The 25,098-nt window shown below is 36.7% G+C and overlaps 1 protein-coding gene across 1 annotated transcript; it reads right to left on the bottom strand.

Moving 5' to 3' along the window:
* Positions 1-9,013: 9,013 nt before the first annotated feature.
* Positions 9,014-9,963, bottom strand: TSHB (thyroid stimulating hormone subunit beta). Its single transcript, XM_012778397.2, has 2 exons — positions 9,802-9,963; positions 9,014-9,351 (listed from the first exon to the last, which is right to left on the bottom strand). The coding sequence occupies exons 1-2, from the start codon at positions 9,961-9,963 to the stop codon at positions 9,097-9,099; spliced, it is 417 nt and encodes a 138-aa protein (XP_012633851.1). The 3' UTR covers positions 9,014-9,096.
* Between the last annotated feature and the right edge of the window lie 15,135 nt (positions 9,964-25,098).

Below are 25,098 nucleotides of genomic sequence, written 5' to 3'. Positions count from 1 at the left end.
ACTTTACAGGCAGCTTTATTGGTAATATAAATCAGAATAGGTAACATATACATATATGTTTTCATTACATTATTTTTAAATGTTCACAATTTTATTTTGATAAATGAAAAATTAGAAAAGTCATATCATGGCTGTAAGCTAAAGTTGATGCTCAGCTGTGCACATTCATATGTGGCTGTCGACTATGGTCGATGCTCGTACCGAAGTGGTTAAGCATTTCTTATAAGGCAGTTCTGGTGGTGATTAATTCCCTTCGCCTTTGTTTGTCTGGGAAAGTCTTTATTTCTCCTTTGTGTTTGAAGGATAGATTTTCTCAGATGAATGTTTTTTTTTCCTTCAGCACTTTTAATATGTCACCAAAATCCCTCCTGGCCTGTAAGATTTACACAGAGAAGTCTGCTGCAAGGCATATTGGAGCTCCTTTATATGTTATTTGCTTCTTTTCTCTTGCAGCTTTTAGGATCTTTTTTTGTCCTTGACCTTTGAAAGTTTAATTATTTTATGCCTTGGTGTGATCTTACTTGAGTTGAATCTGCTTGGTGTTCTTTGCCCTTCTTGTACCTGAGTATTCTTATCTTTCTATATGTTTGGAAAGTTCTCTGTTATTTCTTTGAATATATTTCCTATCTCTTTTTCTACTTTTTCTTCAAGGCTAATAACTCATAGATCTGCCCTTCTTAAACAATTTTCTAGATATTGTAAGTGTACTTCATTCTTTTTTCTCTTCTACTTTTGTATTTTCAAATACTTGTCTTTGAATTCACTAATTCTTTCTTCTGTTTGATCAATTCTGCTGTTGAGACACTCTGATGCATTTTTCATTTCATCAATTGTATTTTTTAGCTCCAGAATTCTGTTTCTTTTTTATTATTATTTCAAGCTCTTAGTTTAATTTCTTGATAAATTTCTGAATTACTTCTCTGTATTTACTTGAAGTTCATTGAGCATACTTAAAATAACTATTCTGAATTATTTGAGAAGTCACATGTCACTGTCATTCCACGGTTGGTCACTAGCACCTTATTTAACCTGTTTGTTGAGGTCATATTTTCCTGAATGTTCTGGATGCTATGGATGTTTGTCAGTATCTGGGAATTGAAGAGTTGGGTATTTATTGAATCTTTGCAGTCTGGCCTTGTGTGTACCCTTCCTTCTTCAGAGGGCCTTCAAAGAATTCAAAAGGGAACTGAGCATTGAGTTTCCAAGCCTGTGGTACTTCAGCCATTTCAGTACTAGTGGGTATTTTGGGAAAATCTCAGGATAGTATAGAAAAACTGCCCTCCAAACTGAGATAGCACTGAGAAACCAAAGAATGACTCAGACAAGTCCAACTTGGGCAAATTAAATGAATTTATTAGAGATTTACATATACAGGGCATTTACTCCTGGGAAACCCAGGACTTTTTTGGGGAATAAAATCTGCACTGCCTACCCATTGTGGCACCTTAAGTTTCCTTTTTAGCAAATAGCATGGAGTCTTCCCCAACATCATTGCATGTGTACAGACTAAACATATTAAGCATGTGCAACATATTCACCCCATGTCTTCATGCAATCCATGTTATGTTAACAATATCATAATTTTTCCCCAGGCAGGGATTTTAGTAGTAAAGTGAGCTAAAAGACACTCTAGGACAGCAAAAGTAGTTACAAGCCATCTCAACCAGTTTACAAGAATATGTTCACAGGTGCCCTCAAGGCATTGCAGTTTTTCTTGGTATTAATACTTTCTGTGTCTATCTTAAGCCATTGCTTTCCTATTAACCCTTAGGTGTCAACTTTTCCCAGCAGGGAACCTTTTTCTTTTCCTTCAGAGGGTTCCCTAACCCCAGGTTCTCTGCAATGCTTGCAGACTCCCAGATACCCAGATTTGATGGACTTGGGGAAGATAAGGGAGAATTCCCTGGATTCCCAGGTAAAGACCCTCAGTCTCTTCCTTCTCATTCTCTCAAGTGGAAGGAGTCCCTACTTGGGCTTGGCTGCCTGGTGTTGGAGTAGGGATGACATAAGCACTTCTGTGGTCACTGCAGCTGGCACCTCACATCTGATACCCATGGCCTCTACAGTACCAGGGCTCACCTGAGGCCCATGGCTGCTATTGCCTGACTGCTACTAATGTTTATGCAAGGCCTAGGGCCACTTTAGTCAGCAGGTGGTAAAGCCAGCCAGAACTCAAGTTCATCCTGCCAGGACAATGGATTCCCTTCTGGCCCTGGCTGGTTTTAGAAGTGTTGTCTAGGAACAATGCCCTGGAAACAGAGGCTTCAGGATTCTGCCTGATTCTTTGTGTTACTGTGGCTGGGCTGGTACCCAGTTGCAAGACAAAGTCCCTTGTACTCTTCCATTTCCTTCTCCCAAGAAGAAGAAATCTCTTTCCATACTATACTGCCTGGAGTTGGGGGTGGAGTGATGCTGGCATTCTTCATTCTTGTGGTCCCTGCAGCTGGTATCTTTCTGGGTCATACCCTAAGCCCACAGCATCCAAGACCAGCACAACGCTGGGGCTCATGCACAGACAACAGCCACTGTGGCTTGGCTGCCACAGAAATTTATTCAGGGCCCAGGGCCACTTTAGTCAGCCAGTGGTGAAGCAGGCTGGGACTTGGGTTCCTCCCACTGGGGCAGTGGATTCCTCTCTGGCCCAGGACTGGTCTAAATGCTCCCTCCATGGGCACCAATGGAATTCTTCCCACTTCTGTGTCCCACTGTGACAAGACAGCAATGATTTCCAATGCCAAGTCCCACACTCACTTTGCTATCTTTCTCCCAGTTATATGGATTCTCTCTCCTGGCTGGGGTTGAAAGAGGGATAGGGTGGGTAATGTGAAACTGTCCTTCTACCCTCTTCCATGCATATTTCCCTATTGTTATGCTAAAACTAGGTATTGTGATCTTTCACCTTATTATTTAGTTCTTATGAAGGTGTTTTCTTGCATGGATAGCTGTTCAATTTGATATTCCTGCAGGTAGAGATGACAATTTCTGGAGAGTTCTGTTTGGCCATCTTGCCCTGCCTCTCAGCTCCTCTCATTTAATTTAAAACATCTTTGGATTACTCGTAATACCTAATACAATGTAAATCTTACATAAATCATTGTTATACTGTGTTGTGTAGGAAACAATGACAAGGAAACAATTCTATACGTGTTCAGTACAGATGGAACCATCCTCTTTTTTTTTTCTGAATAATTTCAATCCACAATTGTTTGAATCCATAGATGCAGAATCCATGGACACTGAGGAAATGTAGTGGTATTTCCATTAATATGCCTATTTTCTCCAGAATAGTTCCTTTGTTATCTGTGATTGAATCTGTAAAACTGCACACTGATGCAGAGTCCAGTGTTGTTCCCCATGCAGTTAGCAATGATGGTTGTTCTGCTTTCCTAGTGAGCAGTGCTTCTAGGTTTGGCTGGGTAAGAATCATGCTAGTGGGAATATGGCAGTAAAGGAGATAGCATGTTTCCCTTCTGACATAAGTTTACCAGAGATTAAAAGGAAGAGGCACCCTCCTATCATGGGTAAATTGTAGTTTTCCTGGCCCTGAGGATAGCCACTGGGAGCTTCAGTCGATGTATTCCAACCCCACTTTCCTGGTTTGTGGCCCCCTTGGCATCCTCTTTGACCACTATCTTCTCAATTTCAGCAACTCCATTTTCCCCACCCCTGAGAGATAACCTTATTTTGGGTTCATCAAAATTAAGTTTTTGCTAAGTTATATTTTAAGAGGGACAAAAAGTTTCTCCCTTTTTTCAACATGATTTTTCATTTTTTTACTATCAAGTACACCTATAAGGTATTATATGTAGGTGTCTCTTTGAAAGGAGAGAAGAATACACCAGTGCAGAATGTTATTATTTTTTGGCATCCTCATTATAACAAGAAACATTAAATACATACCAGGAACCCACTGTTCAGATGACTATGCCCTGGGGACAGGAGTAGCATAAAGAATAGAAGTAAGATGTCCTGAATGTTGCAAAGCATCATCTATGCTGATTTCATAAAGTTTTTAATGTGTCAGAGGCCCTTCTAAAGCTTTGGTGTTTGTTTTGGGTTTTTTTTCTGTACAATTTATGATGTTTTAACTTATATTAACTGGAAGAAATTTAAATTAAATCAAAAGAATAACCAATATAAGTGCTTAGTATACCTGGAAACTGATGAATATTATATATTATAATTATTATATTGATATTCTGGTAAAGGAAGTTTTTGTCAATTATAAATCAGTTTTTTAGAAATAATGCATAACTGAAGATACTTCAGTACAATACCAGTTATCTATTTGAATACATACATTTGTGGAATTAACAAATACCTTTGATACATTTCCCAACTCTATTTTAATTCAAAGACTTGATATCAGTAGTCATAGCCAGAGTCCCTAGAGTTTTCTGTGAGCCTATTCTGTCTTGTAAGATGCAACCCACACTCATATTGAAATGGTTTTTGGTTTTGTTTTTAACTTTGGGGATTACTATTTTGTACATTGGAACAAATTATAAGTATCCTGAAAACATCATATGCTAAGTCTCTGCTCTGGAGAAAAGGAGCTTACTGTGGAGAAAAACAAGCAACATCTTACCATGGGATAGTGCTATGATAATCATTAACCCAGAGAGGGCCACTCAGCCTTGGGGAGGTTGGTCAGGGGAGAGAGATTTCTTGAATGTTGGGGTCTCTAAACTGAGTCCTGAGGAACCCATAGTATTAATGATTAGTCTAGTCAAAAGTGGTAAGTAGAGAAAGAAAAGGATATTGCTGGGGAACAGCATGTAAGAAGACCCTGAAACAGAGAAAGCATGGAAACATTCAAAGAGGGCATGGCAAGAGCTGGGGAGATAAAGATCCCTGTTAAACTGCATTTAAGGTACGTTATCTTTGTCCTGAGGTCATGGGGAAAATTTAAACAATGAGTTACAAAATCAAATTTGAACCTTTTAAAAACCAGTCTCAGTTTGAAGCATGATTGGATAGCAAAGACCAGAGTCATGAGGATTTCTAACTGAGGTACTGGAAACCCTACTAAGAAGAGGTAGACTTAAGAGAACTTGGATGTGAGAGAATAATTCCCAGGTTCCTGACTTGGAAGGTGGAAGATAGAAGTGCACAGGAAGAAAAGCAAATTGTAAGGATGGTGCGAGTCAGAGATGACTGTAGGATATCTAAGAGGAAATATAAACAGGCACTGGATACATGGCGATGAAGCACAGGAAAGAAGTCTGGACTAAAACTATAGTTGAGGAATCTTCAATATAAAAGTGATAAGGCCCCAATTTGAGCAAGATAAGCCACTTCATATGATTAAATTCCCAATGATAAAGTTTTAAGGATTAGAAGCTTCTACTCTAGTAAGTTAAAAGCTCACAGCAATTCTTTACTCCCCACCCATTTCTTAATCTCAGTCTGGAGAGTGTCTCTTAGCTGCTTATGTTCCTTTAATAGCTACCATCCAAACTGTCTTTTGCTGTAATGAGTGTAATTCCTTAGAACATGCAAGGCTGAATTAATACAAACCCAAGTTTCTCATATGCTCTACATTTAACAGTGTCCAAAGGATCAATAGGACCCATAAAGTTATCACAGCACTAGCCCTTCTTACACAAAATTTAGAATCTTCACCCCTACGGCATCAAGCAAAATTACCAAGCATAAATACGTCCAGACCTACATTACTATTGCCTGCTAACGACTATAGCATAGATTTTGAGTCATCTAGGAGAAGAAGGTAAAAAGAAAAGGCATGAAAAAAAGGATGAAATGTTGATTTCACCCTCATTAGAACTGATTGTAAATGCCAAGGATGTATTACATTGTGAATCCAAATATGTGAACTCCACTGGGCCCTCTAGGGAAGCAGAGGTCAGGGCAGATCAGAACTAAAAATTATTCTGTGTATTGGTCCATTGGCAAGACATTATTGACCTTGCTGAAAACAGTCAAGAGAGCATGGTAATGGAAGCGAAGTGACAGTGGATTGAGAAAAGAATGAGAAGTAAAGACTAGATGGTTAGTATAGTGAATTCTTTCAGAAAGAACCTAAAATAAGAGCTCAAGGAGAGAGGGGGCAAATAACTAGATTGGTTGCACAGGATCAAGAGAGGGTTGTTTGCTTGTTTTTGTTTTTATTTTTTTAGGATGGGAAAAAAGTTTAAGGATGCCTCGAACTGGGAAACAGTCAAGAAAGAGGAAGCGAGAGAAGATATAAGAGGAAATGGCAAGGTCCTGGAGGAGATGAAGAATGGAATTAGGAGCATCTTCTGAAACTAGTGAGAAAGATGCTGAATTGGTCAGGACTTTGCAGCTGCAAGTGTTGGAAACCCAACTCTAACTAAACAGAAAAGGAAAGTTACAGTTTCTTTAAGAAGTGAAGCTGGCTTTAAGTTCAAATGAAATCAATAGATCTCTCCTCAGTCTCTCTTGCTCTCCCCTGGGTTAGCTTTATTCTCAGACTAGCTGTTTCCAAGAGAGGCCAAAGATGGCCAGAAGTGGCTCCAGGCTCACATTCTATCAGCTTAGGAACCCCAACAGGCCAAGTACTCCTTTTCCCAATAGTATAGGCTTGGTTGATCTCAGGCTTGAATTCAAAGTGTGGAGGACGAGACTCCCCAAAGGAAAAATCAAGGTGTAGCTACCAGAAGAAAGAACATGGATGCTCAGCAGGCAGAAATAGGAGGTGGAAAGAGGGCAGTAGAAGTAGAGAAAGTGACAGAGTTGTCTTAAAAGATAAATAGGATAAATAGGAATTAACCAGGAGAGATTAGAAGAATCCAGTATTGAACAATAGAGTGGAAGGTATCTTTATAAAAGAATTTTTATTGCACTTAGACTTGCTCGTCTTAAAAAAAAAGGCAATTTCTTATATAAAAGAGTTTTTATTACTAGAATTCCCTTATAATTCAGAGTCAAATGACAATAAGAGAGGCTTTTTTAAAAGAACTGAGTCTCAAATTTCCTCTGCCAAGAACTGATATTTTAAACTTTAGGTTGAATTTAAAGATTCCTTCAGAAGATGTTCCAGTTTCCATCTTTCTCCTATCCAATAATTTCCATCTTTCTCCTTTCCAATAATTCTTTGCCTTCTCAGTTCTTATCACTCTATTCATTCTCCCTGTCTTAAATCCAAAGAACACCAAGACCCTCCAAAACAGTATTTCCATATACCCAAGCTTCTGGATCCAGCAGAGGCAAAGTTTTAATCATTCCCAATCCCTTAGCTCTATCCTAAGGATTCTCTGTCTCAGACAACTTTACTTTCAAGAACAGTTTAATATACATATGCTTCTCAACTTATAATGGGGTTTCATCCAGATAAATCCATCATAACATTAAAAAATCATAAGTCAGGGACAGTCTATAATTCACATGTGCATCTATTCCAAATGGATTGCCTTCAGTGGGAGGAAATAAGTTGTCTCTGATGAGCTTACTCTAGGATTCTGTGGCCCATGATGGTACAGGCCCACCACACTTGTCCAGGCCTAGTCTCCTCCCTGCAGGTTGAGGAAGCCTATTTAAGTATTGTCTTCTGATCTAGATTGTTTATAAAGGGCTTCCCTAAACTACTTGGCCTTTCTACAGTTCAAGTCCTTGAAAAAACTTTTTCAGAATCCACAAAAGTTATTTGTGATTAGTGCCGGTTAGGTTTGAACATTAGACTTTTAATTCATTAATTAAAATTCTATATTTTATATATAGTTTTAAGTGATATGCAGCTTTAAATGCCTATGTTATCAAGTGATAGGAGAACCAAAAGCCCCAGATTAATATTTGGACCACACAATTATCAACTTCAATATTGAGGTAAAAATAATGTCAGTTCCTGACTTTCGCATGTAAATATACAACTATTTCCTCCCCATTGCCAAACCACAGGCTTTGTACTAATTCATCTGTACCTCACCACCACTACCCCCAACCCCACCCTGGGCACTGCCAGGTATGCAGGTATTTACAAGATGCCCAGCTAAATTTAACCAGTGGCTGTGTGATACAGGAAAGGCAACTGGCCCTGCTGATTATTAATTTTCACGTTGATGGTGGCGGTGTGAATGGGGAGTAGTGGACAAAGGGGATAAATAGTCTTTTTGAAGTCAATTCTGCAGTGCACTAGGTCTGTCTCACTTCAAGCGTCTTTTGAAACCAAACTCTCGTGAAAGAGTATCTAAGGAAGGAAAAGAAAAATAAACAGCTGCTTACCAAGCACATTTACCAGAAAATAATGTTTCAGTATTGATGAAGGTTTAGATTAGAATTTAGGATGATTCTATGCTATTAAATCCATTAGCACTCTTCCCCTGTCCCTAAAACCTTTCATAATCATACTAGTTTTTCATGACATCAAAAGTCAAAACAGTACAAGTTGATTTTGGTATAAATGCTGGAAAGTATCTCCTATTACTTGAAGGACTATGAAGGATTTAGACTTCTACATGTAAAATGATCGTGGCCTCTTTTCTAGGCTTTGTAAATTGACCTTTTAGGGTATAACTTTCACAGGTCAGTTGGCCCACCTAAGTAATTAAATTAAAGATAATAGTTCCTATAATCTTTACTGAGTTTTAATGGAGTTTTATCCAGTGCATTTGAGTGAGTAGGATAAAGTATTATATTGTAGATTCCACATACTCCTTACGCCCCACCTCTGCTCCAGCCTGCGTCCAGCCGTTGGAAGTGGATGTTCCCACTGCCCTGACGCCATCCTGACACCATGTGTTTCTTCAGCTTCTGATCACATCACCCTCTCTTCATAACTCTGTAGTGGTCCCACGTTTACATTCTGCGTTAACACAAACCTCCCACCCTCTGTTAGCAGAGCCTACTCAAGACTAGCTTTCATTAATTAGCATTTCATGTCCCTTTTCCTCCACTCCACCCTTCACACGAAAATCATTCTTCATCTGAGTTTGAAAGAGTCATTCATTCACCTTTTCTTCCAAAATCCCTTAAGCTCTCTAATGCCTTTGTGGGTATGGGTAGGGACGAAACAGTACTTAAAATGTACACAAGGTATTGTGAAACATAATGATATTTTATTAGTTTTATTCTAGGTAAACACATTTAACCAAATTACAAATTATATTGCTCTTAAAGTTAAACAGAAAATTCCACCAGATAAGACTTCTGAGGTTTGGTACAGTAGTTTGTCTTGATGGCCTCATGTATACAGTCACTATAGTCAGTATTACATTTGCCACACTTACAGCTTACAGCAACAGGATAGGAAAAGTAAGGAACAACATGGTGTGGGCATCCTGGTATTTCTACAGTCCTATAGATGATGTCTCTATATGTACAAACATCCTGGGACAGGGCGTATTTGGGAAGAAATAGCTTGCCATTGATATCCTGAGGAAAGAACATAAAAGAGAGCATAATGTGATAGGACTTTAGGAAACACATAGATAATGGAAACAAAAATAAATTCATTTATATTCCTTTGTCACAAATACAACTGGGAAAGGATCTTTAGCCTCATTCCCCAATACCAACTCAACACAATGACACTGAATCCTACCGAGACAAAAGTGACACCCTCTTATCTTTCATCCTTGTTCATGAGAACAAGATATGGTTTAAATAAATTTGGGACATCAAACTGTTATCAAATTATCTGTACCCATTGTGCTGAGTAGATCCACATAATATTGTAACCTGTGCACTCTACTTCTAAGGAGCCAATCACCATTAGATTGGGGAAATGAGGTTGTGATTTACCTCATTTTCTTTTTAGAGAGAAATAGACTATTTCAAGGTTTATATAATTTACAACTAAAAGAAGTGAGATGAACTACATACCCGTGTCATACAATATCCAGCACAGATGGTGGTGTTGACGGTTAAGCAATAAGCACACTCTTTTCTTTCGACGTGCATTGTATACTCAGTTGGAATACAAAATGACATTGCTTGGCCACATACAAGGCCAAAAAGCATGGACATCAGGAAGGTAGCAGTCATGCTAGATCAAAGATAAAATTAAAGAACCTTTTACATGTACCTTTTCAGGACATTCAGAAGGAACATTTGCAAAGAGCATGAATACACACACACACAGCCAATAATAATAATAACAGCTACTGTTTATGGAATGCCTACTTTGTCCTAAGCCCCATTAGGTGTTTTTACATATTTAACACTCTCCATAACTTTCCAATATACACTTAGATGTAGCTATGATCCACATATCCCATAGTGTAGGAGCTCGCATAGTGCAGATTCTGCTTGCAAGCTCCACTAAGCACCACTGGGCAATGAAATGGCAACCCTGAAACACCGCAACAGAAAAATGGCAGAGATGTACATGTCAACTAACTGTAAAATAATTCATCCAGTGGATAAATAATATAAATACTTTCCTTTATGATTATAAGAAGTGAGTTTGCAGGTTCAAGAAAGGCTTTCCCACAACTGTAGTTTTCTAAAAAACTTTGGTTCAATAGCTTAAATGGCAAAAAAAACCCAAAAAACACTATTTGGTTATAATCACAAAGGGCAAAGAAACCAAGAAAATGCATAACCAAATTTCAACACCATCCCAATGCATGTAATATTGCATGTAATTCGACCTATTAGCTATCAAGGAAGACACCATGAACCTAAGGAAATTCCTGAAAAGGTCAACTAAAATTGCCACTGGTGTTAAGGGGCTAACTCAGAAATCTAAGACTCCCCACCCCCTACCTCCTTCTGAACCGTTTGAATATGCCTTTAAGGTGAAAAGAAGTAGAGTTGGAAAAAGTTTGAAGGATTATTTTACACAGAAGGTATATAGAATTCATTACTTCAAAAAGAGTATAGAGGCAAAACTATAAGTTGACATAAAGAGAATAATATAATCAAGGATGTCAACTCCATTATGGGTTAGCCAGGAACATTAAAGAATTTTTGGCTACATAGAAGACAATAGAGGGTCCACAGTTCCTCAAGCAAAAGCAAAACATCCATCTCTCCAGTAGAGCCTGTGTGATGGAGAACTTGTTCAGTATCAATTGGACATCATAATGATCTGGATAATGTTATGACATACTTATTTTAGTTCTACTACTAAGGGAGTGTAATCAAATTTCAGACTTTTTGCATGTAAGCTGATCATATCAAAGATTAAGAAGATTTCTTTCTGCCTTACAAATATTGCACAGCTAGTTAAGTATGTTTGGATTGTTTTTCCTTCTTAAGTATCATTGTCAGTAAAGAAAATATATGCCTTAATGGAGTGGTATTGTTATCTGTGAACATAAACTTATTTTCTTGTTTTATTAAATAAATTATAATTCACTAAACATTTTTATTCAATTACCAAAAAAGTATCAAGATTTCTTCAAATTATACCCCAGCAGCATCTTTAAGCTGCATACTCTAAAACCTCTGTTAATTGAAACTTCATAGACTTAGCCTCAGTTAACAAGAATTAGTTTTCAAACAATTTATAAGAAACCATGAAAACTACATTACACAGGTTACCAGGGATCTATTTTAAATGTCAAATTCCAGGGATTAGTGGTCATTTCACCAATCTCCTATTCCTAGAATGAGAATTACAGATAAATTAGAGGAACATATATTGAGCACCTGAGCCAGGCACTGAGAGACACAAATGGATAAGATATGATCCTTTATCCAGAGGGCTGACAGTCTAGTGGAGGAACTAAGTATGAATATAAATAATAAAAATATAGATTGTTCTATGTGCTCTGAAATAATCCAAATTATGACTCTGAGACCCACAGTTACCAAAGATTTCCATATGTTTAACTCCACTTACTTCTGAATAAATGAGGAAATGAAGTAACCCATTTTAGGAAAAATTTTTGGTATTAAAGGTTAAAATAAGAAGAGTTTTCTAGTGAATTCTTTCAAATAAAATGTTGTATATTCATTCATTCTTTGGAGGGTTTTTGTATTTGAATTAGGAAGCAAAAACATAAGAATTCCTTACTCATGGAGTAAGTGCTCTGATATTCTCAAGTGCTTCTCAAATGTGAGCTCCTTCTATGGTATAGAATTGGTTCCATTATTTTAGAGCCACAGACCTAGAAGATCCTTTACAGGATCTTAAAAATGCTTACCAGGTAAATGATGTGAAATACTCATCCATCACGATCATTATACCACTTACCCATCTAAATAGCCAGCTACTGAGTTTTTGTCATATTGAAAAAATTACCTTCACATATTTTAACGTCTAGCTGTATGAGTCTATATAAACTAGATTTGTGTTGACCAAGTGATGAGAATATTGGTCTAGAAATTAAGGAACAAAATTCTTACATGGATCTATGAGAAATTGGCTGAAATATATAATCTGTCTAGGTCTTATTCCCCCATCTGTAAAATAGAAAAGAGACAAGCACAACTGACCTTTTTTAAAATGTAGGATGAAAAATTATTTTGGAACTTTTTTCCATCGTTACCATATTCACTATGGACACTCTGTATATTTTTTGAAGTTTCTCTTATAAATGTAGAACTCTAAACTAATAAAAGTAAAACATAAAAGTGAATTACCAGCCACAGTAGCTGTACAATTTTGTGGCTATAAAGAAAGAACTATTCTTTCTCCTTTACTTCTTTATTATAAATAGTAAAACTTTACCCACAAAATCTTTCTGGACTCAATTTCCTCATTTATATAGAGTAAGATTTAGAACCAGAAGATAATCACAAAGGTCTATGCAGTACAAATAGTCTGTGATTCTATATGATAAATTAGTGTCAGATCCCTGACATTAAGATTGCTATGAGTTAGTGATCTAGAATTCTGCTTTCAGATTTAATTGCAGTTGTATGTAACTGAACAGTATCTTTGTGCCTTCATCTTTCCACATGCCCCTTCCTAAAATCATAAAAAGAATAAGTCAATGCATGTGAAGCACTTGGCATTCTATATAAGAAAGATTATATAACACTATAACACTATCTAAATCAGTGTTAATTAATACCTTCCTATATGATCTGTCACAATTTCTTCTTTATTGTCACCTGGGTTCTCATCTCTGTGACTTAACTGCTTGTTCTGAAGTCTCCATAAATAATTTATTGAGCACTTAAACACAGAAGGCATGATTTTAGGCAGGCCCTAAATAATGAGATGACTTCTTTAGATGCATGACCATATATATCCCTATTTTTAACATACCTTCTTATTCCAAGATATGTTCTTTCGTTTATCCCTTCCTCCACCTTTTCTCTCTTCTTTTTGCTTACTTTCATTCTTAATAAACACATTTCTCTCTGCTCTGCTAATTTATTTCATCAATCTTTTCTCTCCAAATTTCTTACTATACCATAAAAAGAATCAATTGCCCATCCTATGAACAATCCTGGAATGTCACTAAAGCAGCATATTTCTCTAGAGAGTAAAATGTGCTACAGCAGGTATGTGTGTTGGGTACTATCCAAGGGGGGTTAGCTGTTAAATACCTAAAAAGACTTTGTAATACAGAGTATATTACCCCTGCAGGTACTCAAAACTGAATTTACTAAGACTTCCCAGAAGTATATTTTCATCAAAGATGAACATTAGTATCGTAACTGAGGGGATTTAATACACAGATTATTCAATTGATAAAATATTTCAATCAAAATGTACATCAATTTTTCTTCATTAGGGAACTCACCAGTTGTTTCTCTTCCTTTAAGTCAATGGACCTTTTTTTCATATCCTTATGTATGTAGTTCACTCACATTTACCCATTACCAAACAATTTTGAGCAATAATTAAAATTTTTAGAGCCTATTGAAGTAAATTATCTCTCAGCATTTTCCATTTTAAAACAAATGATAAAATGGTGAAAATGAAAGAAAATTAGCATAAGAACATTTTATTTCACAGAGTCTTCTCAATATAGACACCTACCTTATTTTGCATTGGTGAGCGGATGCTGTGATGACCCAGACTGAAAGCTCTTGGTTCATTTTATACCCTTCAGGATAATTCCCCTCTGATCTTCTTGTTTATATAATTGCATTTGAATTACTGCTTTCTTATCTGACAAACATCTTTTGAAAATTCATACTGAACCCCAAATAAAATGTGTTTAGACGAGCAAGCTCACAATATTTTCCCCTGGAAACTCTGACATTATTGAAGCATGCATTTTCCTCTCCCCTATTTCAAAATAAAATTACTCTTTTAAATATATCTGTTGTTAGTATTAATAAAGGATAGACATAAAATGGGAAAAATCAAATTTAAAAAACCCTCTAGTATCATCTAAGTCAGTCTTGGGAATGAGAATTTATTTGGGGCTTGAGTGCTCATGTAGAGATATATAGAATTATTCCTCATATATAAAGCAAAGGCAACTTCTTTTTGTGGAAATCCAGAGCAATTGGCACATATTTTGCTGATTAAAACAAAATTTTTAATTAGTTCAAAATATTTTATTGTTTTTCTTTGGATTTTAAAAGATGTTAAGTAAAATTTACATGTGTAAAACAGTCACTGTTTAAGTAACATGGCCAAATCTGGCAGGATGTCAAACTGGCTTGGGACCAAATTCTGGCTCTGCCATTTACTAGCTATATGACATTCGTATGCTTGACCTCTCTTTATCAGTTTCTTCACCTATTAAAAGATATTAGCGGCCAGGCACAGCAGCTCATGCCTATAATCCTAGAACTCTGGGAGGCCAAGGCAGGCAGATTGCTCAAGGTCAGGAGTTCAAAACCAGCCTGAGCAAGAGTGAGATCCCATCTCTACTATAAATAGAAATTAATTGGCCAACTAAAAATATATAGAAAAAATTAGCCAGGCATGGTGCCGCATGCCTATAGTCCCAGCTACTCGGGAGGCTGAGGCAGAAGGATTGCTTGAGCCCAGGAGTTTGAGGTTGCTGTGAGCTAGGCTGACACCATGGCACTCTAGCCTGGGCAACAGAGTGAGACTCTGTCTCAAAAAAAAAAAAAGATATTAGCAATATTTCTGAAAAGCACTTAACACAGTGCCTGGCACATAATAAACACTTAATAAATGATAGCTAATTTATGATAATTCAATATATTTATTTAATAAACTTAGAATGCCTACTGTGTAGTATATAGTCAACATATTTGTTGAATGCATACATGGCTAAGGGAATACATGAATAATTATTGAATTTCTGGAACCAATGTACACTTTTCTCCATCTCCATGGCTATAATTCAGTTTTACTCCTTCCAACTCATTTCTCTCACTATAACTAAAGTAATACACCAAAAATGCAATAGGAATTTCTCATACCCACAAAAAATGTCCAAAATCCCTAGTATCCTTTATAAAACACTTAACAATCTGTTTTAGCAAACCAGTTTCATGTTTCCCTCCTTTCCAATCCCTCCTCCTATTTTCTCACACCCTTTCTCTACTTTCTGTTTTCCAGCCAAACTGAAATGAGTTCCTCAAATCAGTCACATTTTTTCTTGCCTCCAAGCTTTTTCATATGCCATTCTTTCTGTATGGAACACATGCCTGACACCCCACTCCATGCCTCATGTCACCTGACTCCTACTCATCTTTCATGGCTTACCTGAGAAAACAACTCTTTTGCAAAGCTTTCTCTGATTCTCCAAGGCCCTCCTCGTGGTTAGTGGTTTTAAGAGAACTAGAGAAAATATTTAGAACACTTGGCATAGAATAGATGCTCCATAAATTACAAATATTATTATAAGTTATTGACAACCTCATTTGTCTTCACTTATCCTAGTCTTTATTGCTAATGAAAGTTAAAAAAAAAAAAAATTGAGGCCTGATTTTGGTGAATCTCCCTAGAGGATGGCAGAAAGATCAAGGACAAGTTTAGGATATGTTAAAAGAATAACTTTAGAAACATTGAATGTAATGGCGTTTAATTGAGCAAAGAATGATTGCTGAATGCTGAATTGGGCCGCCCTCAGGACCAGAAAAGGTTCAGAGAGCTGTGCTCCACAAGGTGGGCAAGAAGCATTTATGGACAGACATGGAAGTGAGGTACAGAAACAGTTTGATTCATTACAGCTCAGTGGGCCTGATCAGTTGTCTGCCTGTGATTGACTGAAGTTCAGCTGCTGTGATAAGCTGGAACTCAGCTATTTGATATAAAAGTACACACTAAGTTAGGCTTTCAGTTAGTTTACATACTAAGTTACATTGCAGTTCATCGTGTAGGAACTCACAGCGCAGAGGCATCCTCAGGCCACAGTTATTTTAATTTAACAGATATATACCAGAAATGGCCATTCCAGGAACCCCCAAGTCTTGGGAATATGATCTACTATGCAGTAAGAGAACTTTGAAAATGGGGAAAGTGAAAATGAGGGTGCCAAGCTTAACCTGCTTCAAGTGATTCCAGGCAGGCTGCTAACACAAGAGTACGGTAACTGGGGAATGTTAGATGTGTGTTTCTAATGGAACGAATGCCTATTCTGTATAAAGCATTGATTCAAGAACTCAGTTTTTAGTGTATTTATATTTATATATATTTAGTGTATACATATTTCTGAGATATACCTATTAGATAATATATATAATGGGTGACTGATAGACACTTGGCCTGTTACTATAATAGAAGAACTATAATAAATATCATAAATCTGGGTAGTGATTTTCTTTCTAAATAGGCCCTTATGCACATGTTCTAATACTATTAAAAGAATCCAGGAAGATTGAACTTGTACTTCTGACCCTGATTTGCTCTTCCTCCTAAAATAACTAAAAAACAGGGCAAAATATATAAAATAATGTTCCTATATACATCAGACATCAGATAACAAAACAAAAGTGATCCCAGACAGATGGTGAACAAACAAGGAGAAACTGCCTGGAAAAAGTTTCTGGGACATAGTATAGGAAGGGGTATCAAGGTAGAAGCCAGAGGTATTGCCAAATTGAGCAGCAGAACCTGGGAATCCATGGAGCCCAAGGCACCTAGAGTTCATAGAGAAGATATTACAAAAAAAGAAAACTACAGACCAATACCCTCATGAAATGAACATAGATGCAAAAATTCTCACAAAATTTATCAAACTGAATAAAACAATACATACAAAGGATCATACAAAATATGCTAGATCACCTTTTATATAGCTGAATAGCACTCCATTGTATACATAGACCACATTTTATTAATCCAATCATGTATTGGTGGAGGCCTAGGTTATTTCCACATCTTTGTGATTATGAATTGTGCTGCTGTAAACATCTGAATGCAAGTGGTTTTTTTGTAAAATGTTTTTCCTTTGGGTAAATAAAGCAAATTAAGTAGCCAAAATGTGTGTACACCCATAATATTCGGAAATTTTTTTAAAAAAAGGATAATACATCATGACCAACTGGAGTTTATTCCAGGAATGCAAGGTTTATTTGCATTCAATCAATGAAATCCATCATACTACCAGAAGAGAAAAAAAGATCATCTCAATGAACACATACACACACACACACACACTCACACACAGGAAAGCATTTAACAAAATCCAACATACATTCCTGACAAAATTCTCGGCAAACAAAAGCTAGAAGAAAACTTCCAAATTTAATAAAAGACATCAATAAAAAATCCCTATGGTTCACATCATACTTAATATTAAAAGGTCCAGGCATGGTGGCTCACACCTGTAATCTTAGCACTTTGGGAGTCTGAGGCAAGAGGATCACATGAACCCCGGAGCTGGAGGCTGCAGTGAGCTATAATGATGCCACTTCATTGTAGCCCAGGCAACAGAGCAAGACCTTGTCTCAAAAAACCAAAAACAACAAATACACACACACACACACTGAAAGACAGAAGAATGCTTTTCCCCTAAAATCAGGAAAAAGGCAAAAATGTCTGCTTTCACATCTTCTATTCAATGTTGTACTGGAGGTGCAATGTTAGTGCAACAAGGCAAGGGGAAAATGGCATTCAGATTGGAAAGGGAGGAGTAAAATTTTATTCACAAATAACATGATCAAACTATGTAGAAAATTTCATTGAATCTACAAAAATCAACTAGAACTAATAAATGAGTTTAGCAAAGTTACAAGATACAAGATTACTATACAAAAGTCAATTGTATTTCTACCTATAGGTATCAGAGTTTAAAAATAATCAGATATTGAAATAAAAACAGTACTATTTATAATAGCATTAATAAATATGAAATACATAGGGATATATTTGGCAAAACATGTGTAAGACCAATGCACTGAAAACCACAAAACTGAGAGAAAAGAAAGAACACTTAAATCAATGCAGATATATACCATGTTAATGAATCCACCCAATACCGTTAAGATTTCAACTCTCCCCAAGTTTATCTATGGATGCAACATAGTCCCAATCAAAGTTCTAGCAGGGTTTTTTAGAGTGGCTGACAAGCTGACTCCAAATTCATATGTGTAAGCAAAATATATAGAATAGTCAAAAAAAAGAGCTTGAGAAAAGATGTATAAGTTAGATGACTTTGTACTCACTGATTTCAAGACATTGCAAAATTATGGTAATTAAGACAGCATCAAGACAGTGGTGTTAAGACAGACAGACCTATGGAACAGAATAGAGTCCAGAAATAAACTCATACACATTATGTTGAAATGACTTTCAACAAAGGCACAAATGCAATTAAGTAGAGAATGAATAGTATTTTCAACAAATGGTGCTGGAAAAATTAGTTATCCATATAAAAATAAATAAATAAAAAGAACTTCAATCCATGCCTTGCATCATATACAAATGTTAACATGAAATGTAAAAACTAAAATTCTCAAACTTACAGAAGAAAGAATAGGATAAAAATTTTGTTAGGCAAAATTTGGAATAAGCAAAAATTGCTTAGATACAAACCAAAAGCATGACCCATTTTTTAAAAATGATAAATTGGACTTCATCAGAATTAAGAAATTCTCTCTTCACAAGACATTCAAAGAGAGGAAAAAGACATACCACAGACTGGAAGAAAAAACTTGAAAATCACATATCAGGCCGGGTATGGTGGCTCACACCTGTAATCCTAGCACTCTGGGAGGCCGAGGCAGGCGGATTGCTGGAGGTAAGGAGTTTGAAACCAGCCTGAGCAAGAGCGAGACCCCAATTCTACTGTAAATAGAAAGAAATTAATTGGCCAACTAATATACATAGAAAAAATTAGCCGGGCATGGTGGTGCATGCCTGTCATCCCAGCTACTTGGGAGGCTGACGCAGGAAGATGGCTTGAGTCCAGGAGTTTGAGGTTGCTGTGAGCTAGGCTGACGCCACGGCACTCACTCTAGCCTGAGCAACAAAGCAAGACTGTCTCAAAAAAGAAAAGAAAAGGAAAGGAAAGGAAAGGAAAGGAAAGGAAAGGAAAGGAAAGGAAAGGAAAGGAAAGGAAAGGAAAGGAAAGGAAAGGAAAGGAAAGGAAAGGAAAGGAAAGGAAAGGAAAGGAAAGGAAAGGAAAGGAAAGGAAAGGAAAGGAAAGGAAAGGAAAGGAAAGGAAAGGAAAGGAAATCACATATTAGATAAAGAACTTGTATACAGACTATATAAAGAACTTGGAAAACAATAATAAGAAAAAATTACCCCATTTTAAAAATAAGCGAAAGATTTGAATACAGTATACAGATGGGAAATAAACAGATAAAATGATCATTATTAGTCTTAGAGATATGCAAATTAAGACCTCAATAACATAACATTGCACACTGCTTATACTGCCTAAAATGTAAAGATTTACAATACCAAGGGTTAAGTTGTGGAACAACTGAAATTCTCATATACTGCTGATGGAAATATAAAATGGTACAACTATTTTGTCAGTTAGGCAGTCTCTTAAATAGTTGAACATATCCCTACCATAGGACCCAGCCATTGCCTCCTAAGCATTTATTCAAGAGAAATAAAAGGATATATCAACACATGGACTTATACACAAACATTGATAGCATCTTTTTTTTTTAAGAGATGGAGTCTTGCTCTATTCCCCAGGCTGGAGTGCAGTGGCATGGTTATAGCTCACCATAGCCTCAAACTCCTAAATTCAAGGGATCCTCCCGCCCCAGCCCCCTCAGTAGCTGGCACTACAGGAGCATAACACCACATAGCATCTTTATTTGTAACAGCCCCAAACTGGAAACAACCCAAATTTGCCAACCATAAGTGATTAAAAAAATTATGGCATATACATACAATAGAATACTTGTCAGCAGTAAATAGGAATAAACTACTGACACAGCAATGACATAGATGAATCTAAGAAACAATTATGCTATTATTTTAATGTTAAGCCAGACCAAAAATAAGAGTACATGCCATACAACTATATTTATATAAAACTATAGAAAATATAAATTAATTATAAGACAGAAAGCAGATTAATGATTACTGGGGATAGATGAAGGCAAGGAGAAAGAGATTACCAAGGGGCAGAGGAAACTTTTGGAAGTGAAGAATTCATTCATTATCTTGATGAATGTATTCTTCATTATGTGATGGTAGTTTCACAGGATATACATATATTAAAACCTATCAAAAAGTATATTTTAAATACATGCAAAGTCAGGGTTGAATGTACCCTCAAAATTTATATGTCGAAGTCCTAACCCCTAGTATCTCAGAATGTGAACTTATTTGGAAATAGGATCATTGAAGATGAAATTAATTAAGATGAAATCACACTAGAGTAGAGTAGGCCCCTATCTGACGTGATTGGATACATCCTCTTACAAAAAGGGGAACCTTGGACACAAATACATGAACAAGGAGAATGCCAAGTGAAAACTGGAGTTACGCTACCACAAACCAAGGACTACCAGAAGCTAAGAGAGAGGCCTGGAACAGATCCTTCCCCAGCACCTTCAGAGGGACCATGACCCGGAAGACACCTTGATCTTGGAATTCTGGCCTCTAGAGCTGTGAGATAATAAATATCTGCTGTTTTACGCCACTTAGTGTGTGGTACTTTGTTATGGCAGCCCTAGGAGACTAATACATGCAGTTTATTGTATGTCAATTGTACCTCAACAAAGCTGTAGGTGAAAATGAAATGTGCCTACTTCTCAGACTTTGTGTCAGACCTCTCTCTCTCTCTTTTTCTCACTATGTTCCTTTGAACACTAAACGAACTTAAAACAGGACTTTCACATTTGCCATGTGTTCATTATGAAAAGCTCTTTCACCAAATCTTTGAATGGCTTCCTCCTTACCATCTCAGCTTGCTTCCTCAGAAAAGCCTTCTTTGACCAACAAGTCTAATGTAGCATACTGCCTCTGTCACTTTTTATCCTGTTATCTCATATTTTCTTCATAGCACTTATCATTTTTTGATATTATGTTATTTGTTTATGGGTTTATTTTCTGTCTTTCTGAACTAGAATGTAAGCACTTTAAATGGAGGGCCTTATCTGTCTTGCTCATCACGGTACCCTCAGAGTCTAAACAAGCTTATGCCATATATTAGGTATATGATAGATATTTATTAATTGCGTAAATAAATGTAAATATATATGCTATTCTGAAAGTTTATAATTACATACATGGAGAGGTTATTAAACTCTCTGATATTCTATAGATAGTTATAGGCAAAGCTAGGCTAAAATCCTAGTTTCATGACATCCTTTTCATTGCATTAAAATTTTAACTCATTTTCAAAGAAAAAGAAAGTTAACCATACTCTTTAATGGCATTCATTAACTAAATGTCACTGGAATGTCAATCAGACTTATTGACTTTCTCCCCTCCACAATGAGTACTTTTCAAGCTCCTAATATACTCTAATTCCCATAAAATTCTAAAATCCTGGGCAACAGATTTTTTTAAATCAATTTATCTATCTGAAGTCTGAATTATCTGTAAGAGTCATATTAGAGTGGTCTGCCATTGGAAAAACAAACCTTGTTTACTTAACTGCTTCAATGCTTTGTTCATAAATAGATAATTGATAGCAAGGTAGAGTAGGCCATAATGTGTATATTGATCATTTTCTTTTTTTAAAGCTCCTAAGTGAGGAAACATTTGGTTTAATATGTATAAAAATTATGTCAATTTGCTTCTCTTTCGGTAACAGATTAAAGCCCCTTACATACCAGATTTATGTGAATGTATGCAAGCTCTTTTCTATTTCAAAACATTTCTTGAAATTAAGGTCACATATAAATGTTAATAGAAATTGCTAACATCTTCTGTAATAAAATTCCTAGTGTTATACAGTCAAATCAGTATCAAATTTTCCTTTCCTGTATATCAAAACTAGTTCCTCTATTCCTTCGCATAATATCTTTTATGCTACTTACATTAATTTATATAACCTATTGGTAATTAAGTATTATTTATTATTTCTCTGACTGAATAATATGAGCAGTATGGATTGCACTCACAATAACAGGTGTAACTACCTCTTAGCAACTAACCAACAATATGCTATTTACTCTCACCAAAAATTATTTTAACTTTTTTCATTTTTGTTTAGCACCTTTTATTTTAAAAGAAGTTCACAGTATTGTTAAATGCAAAAATCAATAAAAGATTCAGTAAGCAAATTAATCAATGGTAGTCGAGGAATTATAAACTCATGATGCAGTTAACTTCCCTTACTACACGTGCATGAGTTTGTCCCAGTGTTTAGAATTGTCTTCCACTGAGAATGATGGAGATTCACAAATCCATTAATTCATTTGTTCAGTAAATCTTTATGGGATCTCTACCTCATGCCAGACACTGCTCTCAAGGAACTCATTCTTACCAGACACCCTCCCCAGACCCACTATCCTCACATAGCCAAAAAATAGCAGTCCAGACCTCTTCTTGAGTTTCAAATTCATATATCCAACTGTCTACAAGACATCTCTAATCTCTAACTGGATGTTCCACAAGCACTTCAAATTCAGTAAGCACTCTGAATCCCCAGGACTGGGTTATGTGCTTTCTTATAATACCAGCCTACTATCCTCTAGGCTTGCTCTCAGGAGAAGGCAAGAGAACTGAAGTAAGCCAGGTATTCTTGCCCAAAATATCAACCAGGTTTGACAAACCTCCTCATAGGCAAAGTAAGTAAAATAAGAGAGAGAAGTCCAAAATGTCTTTAGGAAAAAAATCTTTGAGGAAATCAAGAGCATCGAAAAGGTCTTCCCTGCCTGGCACAAGAGGAGGCCTCCCAGTCTCTGTTCCAGCACTGCTGACAATTGTTTTCACTGGTCAGTGCCCAGAGTATTCAGCCTCTCCTCAAAGCCCCACATATCATTTCTGCTTCCACCCACTGTAGGATTAACTGCTATAGGAATTTCCCTTCTGCTACAATTAGAAAATAGGGCAAAATATATGAAACAACTGTTCATAAACATTGCACAACAGGCAGTACAAGACTGATACTAAAAGGAAAACTATAGACCTACATTTCTCAAGAACATAGATGTAAAATTTCCTCATGAAATTTTTAGCAAATCAAATCTAATGATATATAAAAAGGATATTATGCCATGACTGAGTGGAGTTTATCCCAGAAATGGAAGGTTGATTTAATGTTCAAAACCAATCAATGTAATTCACCACATTAACGGACTAAAAATGGAATACAATATGATCATCTAAAAATATGCAGAAACAGCATGGCAAAACTCAACATTCATTCATGATAAAATTTTCAGCAAACTAATAATTAAAAGAAAATTCCTCAACCTGATAAAGGATATCTAACATCATACTTAAAAGTAAAATAATTGAGATAAAGGTAAGTATGTCCACTCTCACTGTTAGTATACAACATTGTACTGATGTTACTAGCCTATACAGAAAGGCAAAATAGATAGATACATAGATAGATAGATAGATAGATAGATAGATAGATAGATAGATGAAGAAGTAAAAATGTCTTTATCCACAGATGACATGATCATCACAGATGACATAATTCCTTGGAAAATCCTAAAACACACATATATAAATGCTACTAAATAAATGAATTTATCAAGGTTGCAGGATACAAATTCACTGGACAACAATCTCGCTGCTGACTTCCACCTGCCACAGGATATCTGAAGGGCCAGACCATGCTACACTCACGCCCCTTTTTTGATCCTGCGAGCCATACATTGGTATTGCCCAGGCCCATCTACTTTCTGGCCTGCCAGCTAACCCGCCTTGGCTCCCATGCACAGACACTGCCCCCTGAGTCCTTCAAAGCAGATGCAGACCATAGCAAGGCAGAGAGAACCCCATCAGTGGAGCTAGCACCAGTAGATCCAGTGCTCCATGCTCATGTGACCCTTCATATTCTGTGGCTACCTAGCACTGGCCAGAGCTGCCCTGTGGTAGTCCTTATGTGTCAATTTGTAGGAACTACAGTCTCCAAGATACAGTTGATCCTTGAACAACATGGTCTTAAACTGCACAGGTCCACTTCTAGATGGATTTTTTTTCCAGCCAAACACAAAAGAAAATACAGTATCTGAGGGATGCAAAACCCACATCAACAGAGGGCCAACTTTCCTGTAACAGGTTTCACAAGGTTGACTGCAGGAGTTGATTTTGGCATACAAGGGTAGAGAGGAAGTCCTAGAAGCAATTCTCTGTATGTACCAAGGACAACTGTACTTCAATTTTTGTTTCATTTTGTTTTAGAGACAGCAGTCTCGCTATATTTATATTGCCCAGGCTGGTCTCAAACTCCTGGTCTCAAGCAATCCTCCTGCCTCGGCCTCCCAAGTAGCTGGTACTACAGGTACATGCCACTGTGCTTGGCTCTGTACTTCAATTTTTTTTATTGTTGGGACAGGACTTTATTTTTCTTTTTTAATTTCAGCATATTATGGGTGTACAAATGTTTAGGTTACATATATTGCCCTTGCTCCCCACCCCAGTCAGAGCTTCAAGCGTGTCCATCCCACAGACAGAGCGCATCGCACCCATTATGTATGTATATACCCAGCCCCTCCCCCCCCCACCTGCCCAACACCCGATGAATGTTACTACTATATGTGCACTTAGGTGTTGATCAGTTAATACCAATTTGGTGGTGAGTACATGTGGTGCTTATTTTTCCATTCTTGGAATACTTCACTTAGTAGAATGGGTTCCAGCTCTATCCAGGATAATACAAGAGGTGCTAGATCACCATTGTTTCTTGTAGCTGAGTAGTAGGTATACATATACCACATTTTATTAATCCACTCATGTATTGATGGGCA

This window comes from Microcebus murinus, chromosome 2 (assembly GCF_040939455.1).
Source record: "Microcebus murinus isolate Inina chromosome 2, M.murinus_Inina_mat1.0, whole genome shotgun sequence".
NCBI lineage: Eukaryota > Metazoa > Chordata > Mammalia > Primates > Cheirogaleidae > Microcebus > Microcebus murinus.
This window is presented reverse-complemented; position numbering and strand designations above follow the sequence as displayed.

What these genes read in the sequence shown, in the direction of transcription:
- TSHB (XM_012778397.2), bottom strand. Translation starts at nt 9,963, where the DNA reads ATGACTGCTACCTTCCTGATGTCCATGCTTTTTGGCCTTGTATGTGGC. An exon ending in CTGGATATTGTATGACACGG is followed by an intron (nt 9,352 to 9,801) that starts GTATGTAGTTCA and finishes TTCTTTCCTCAG; the next exon opens with GATATCAATGGCAAGCTATT.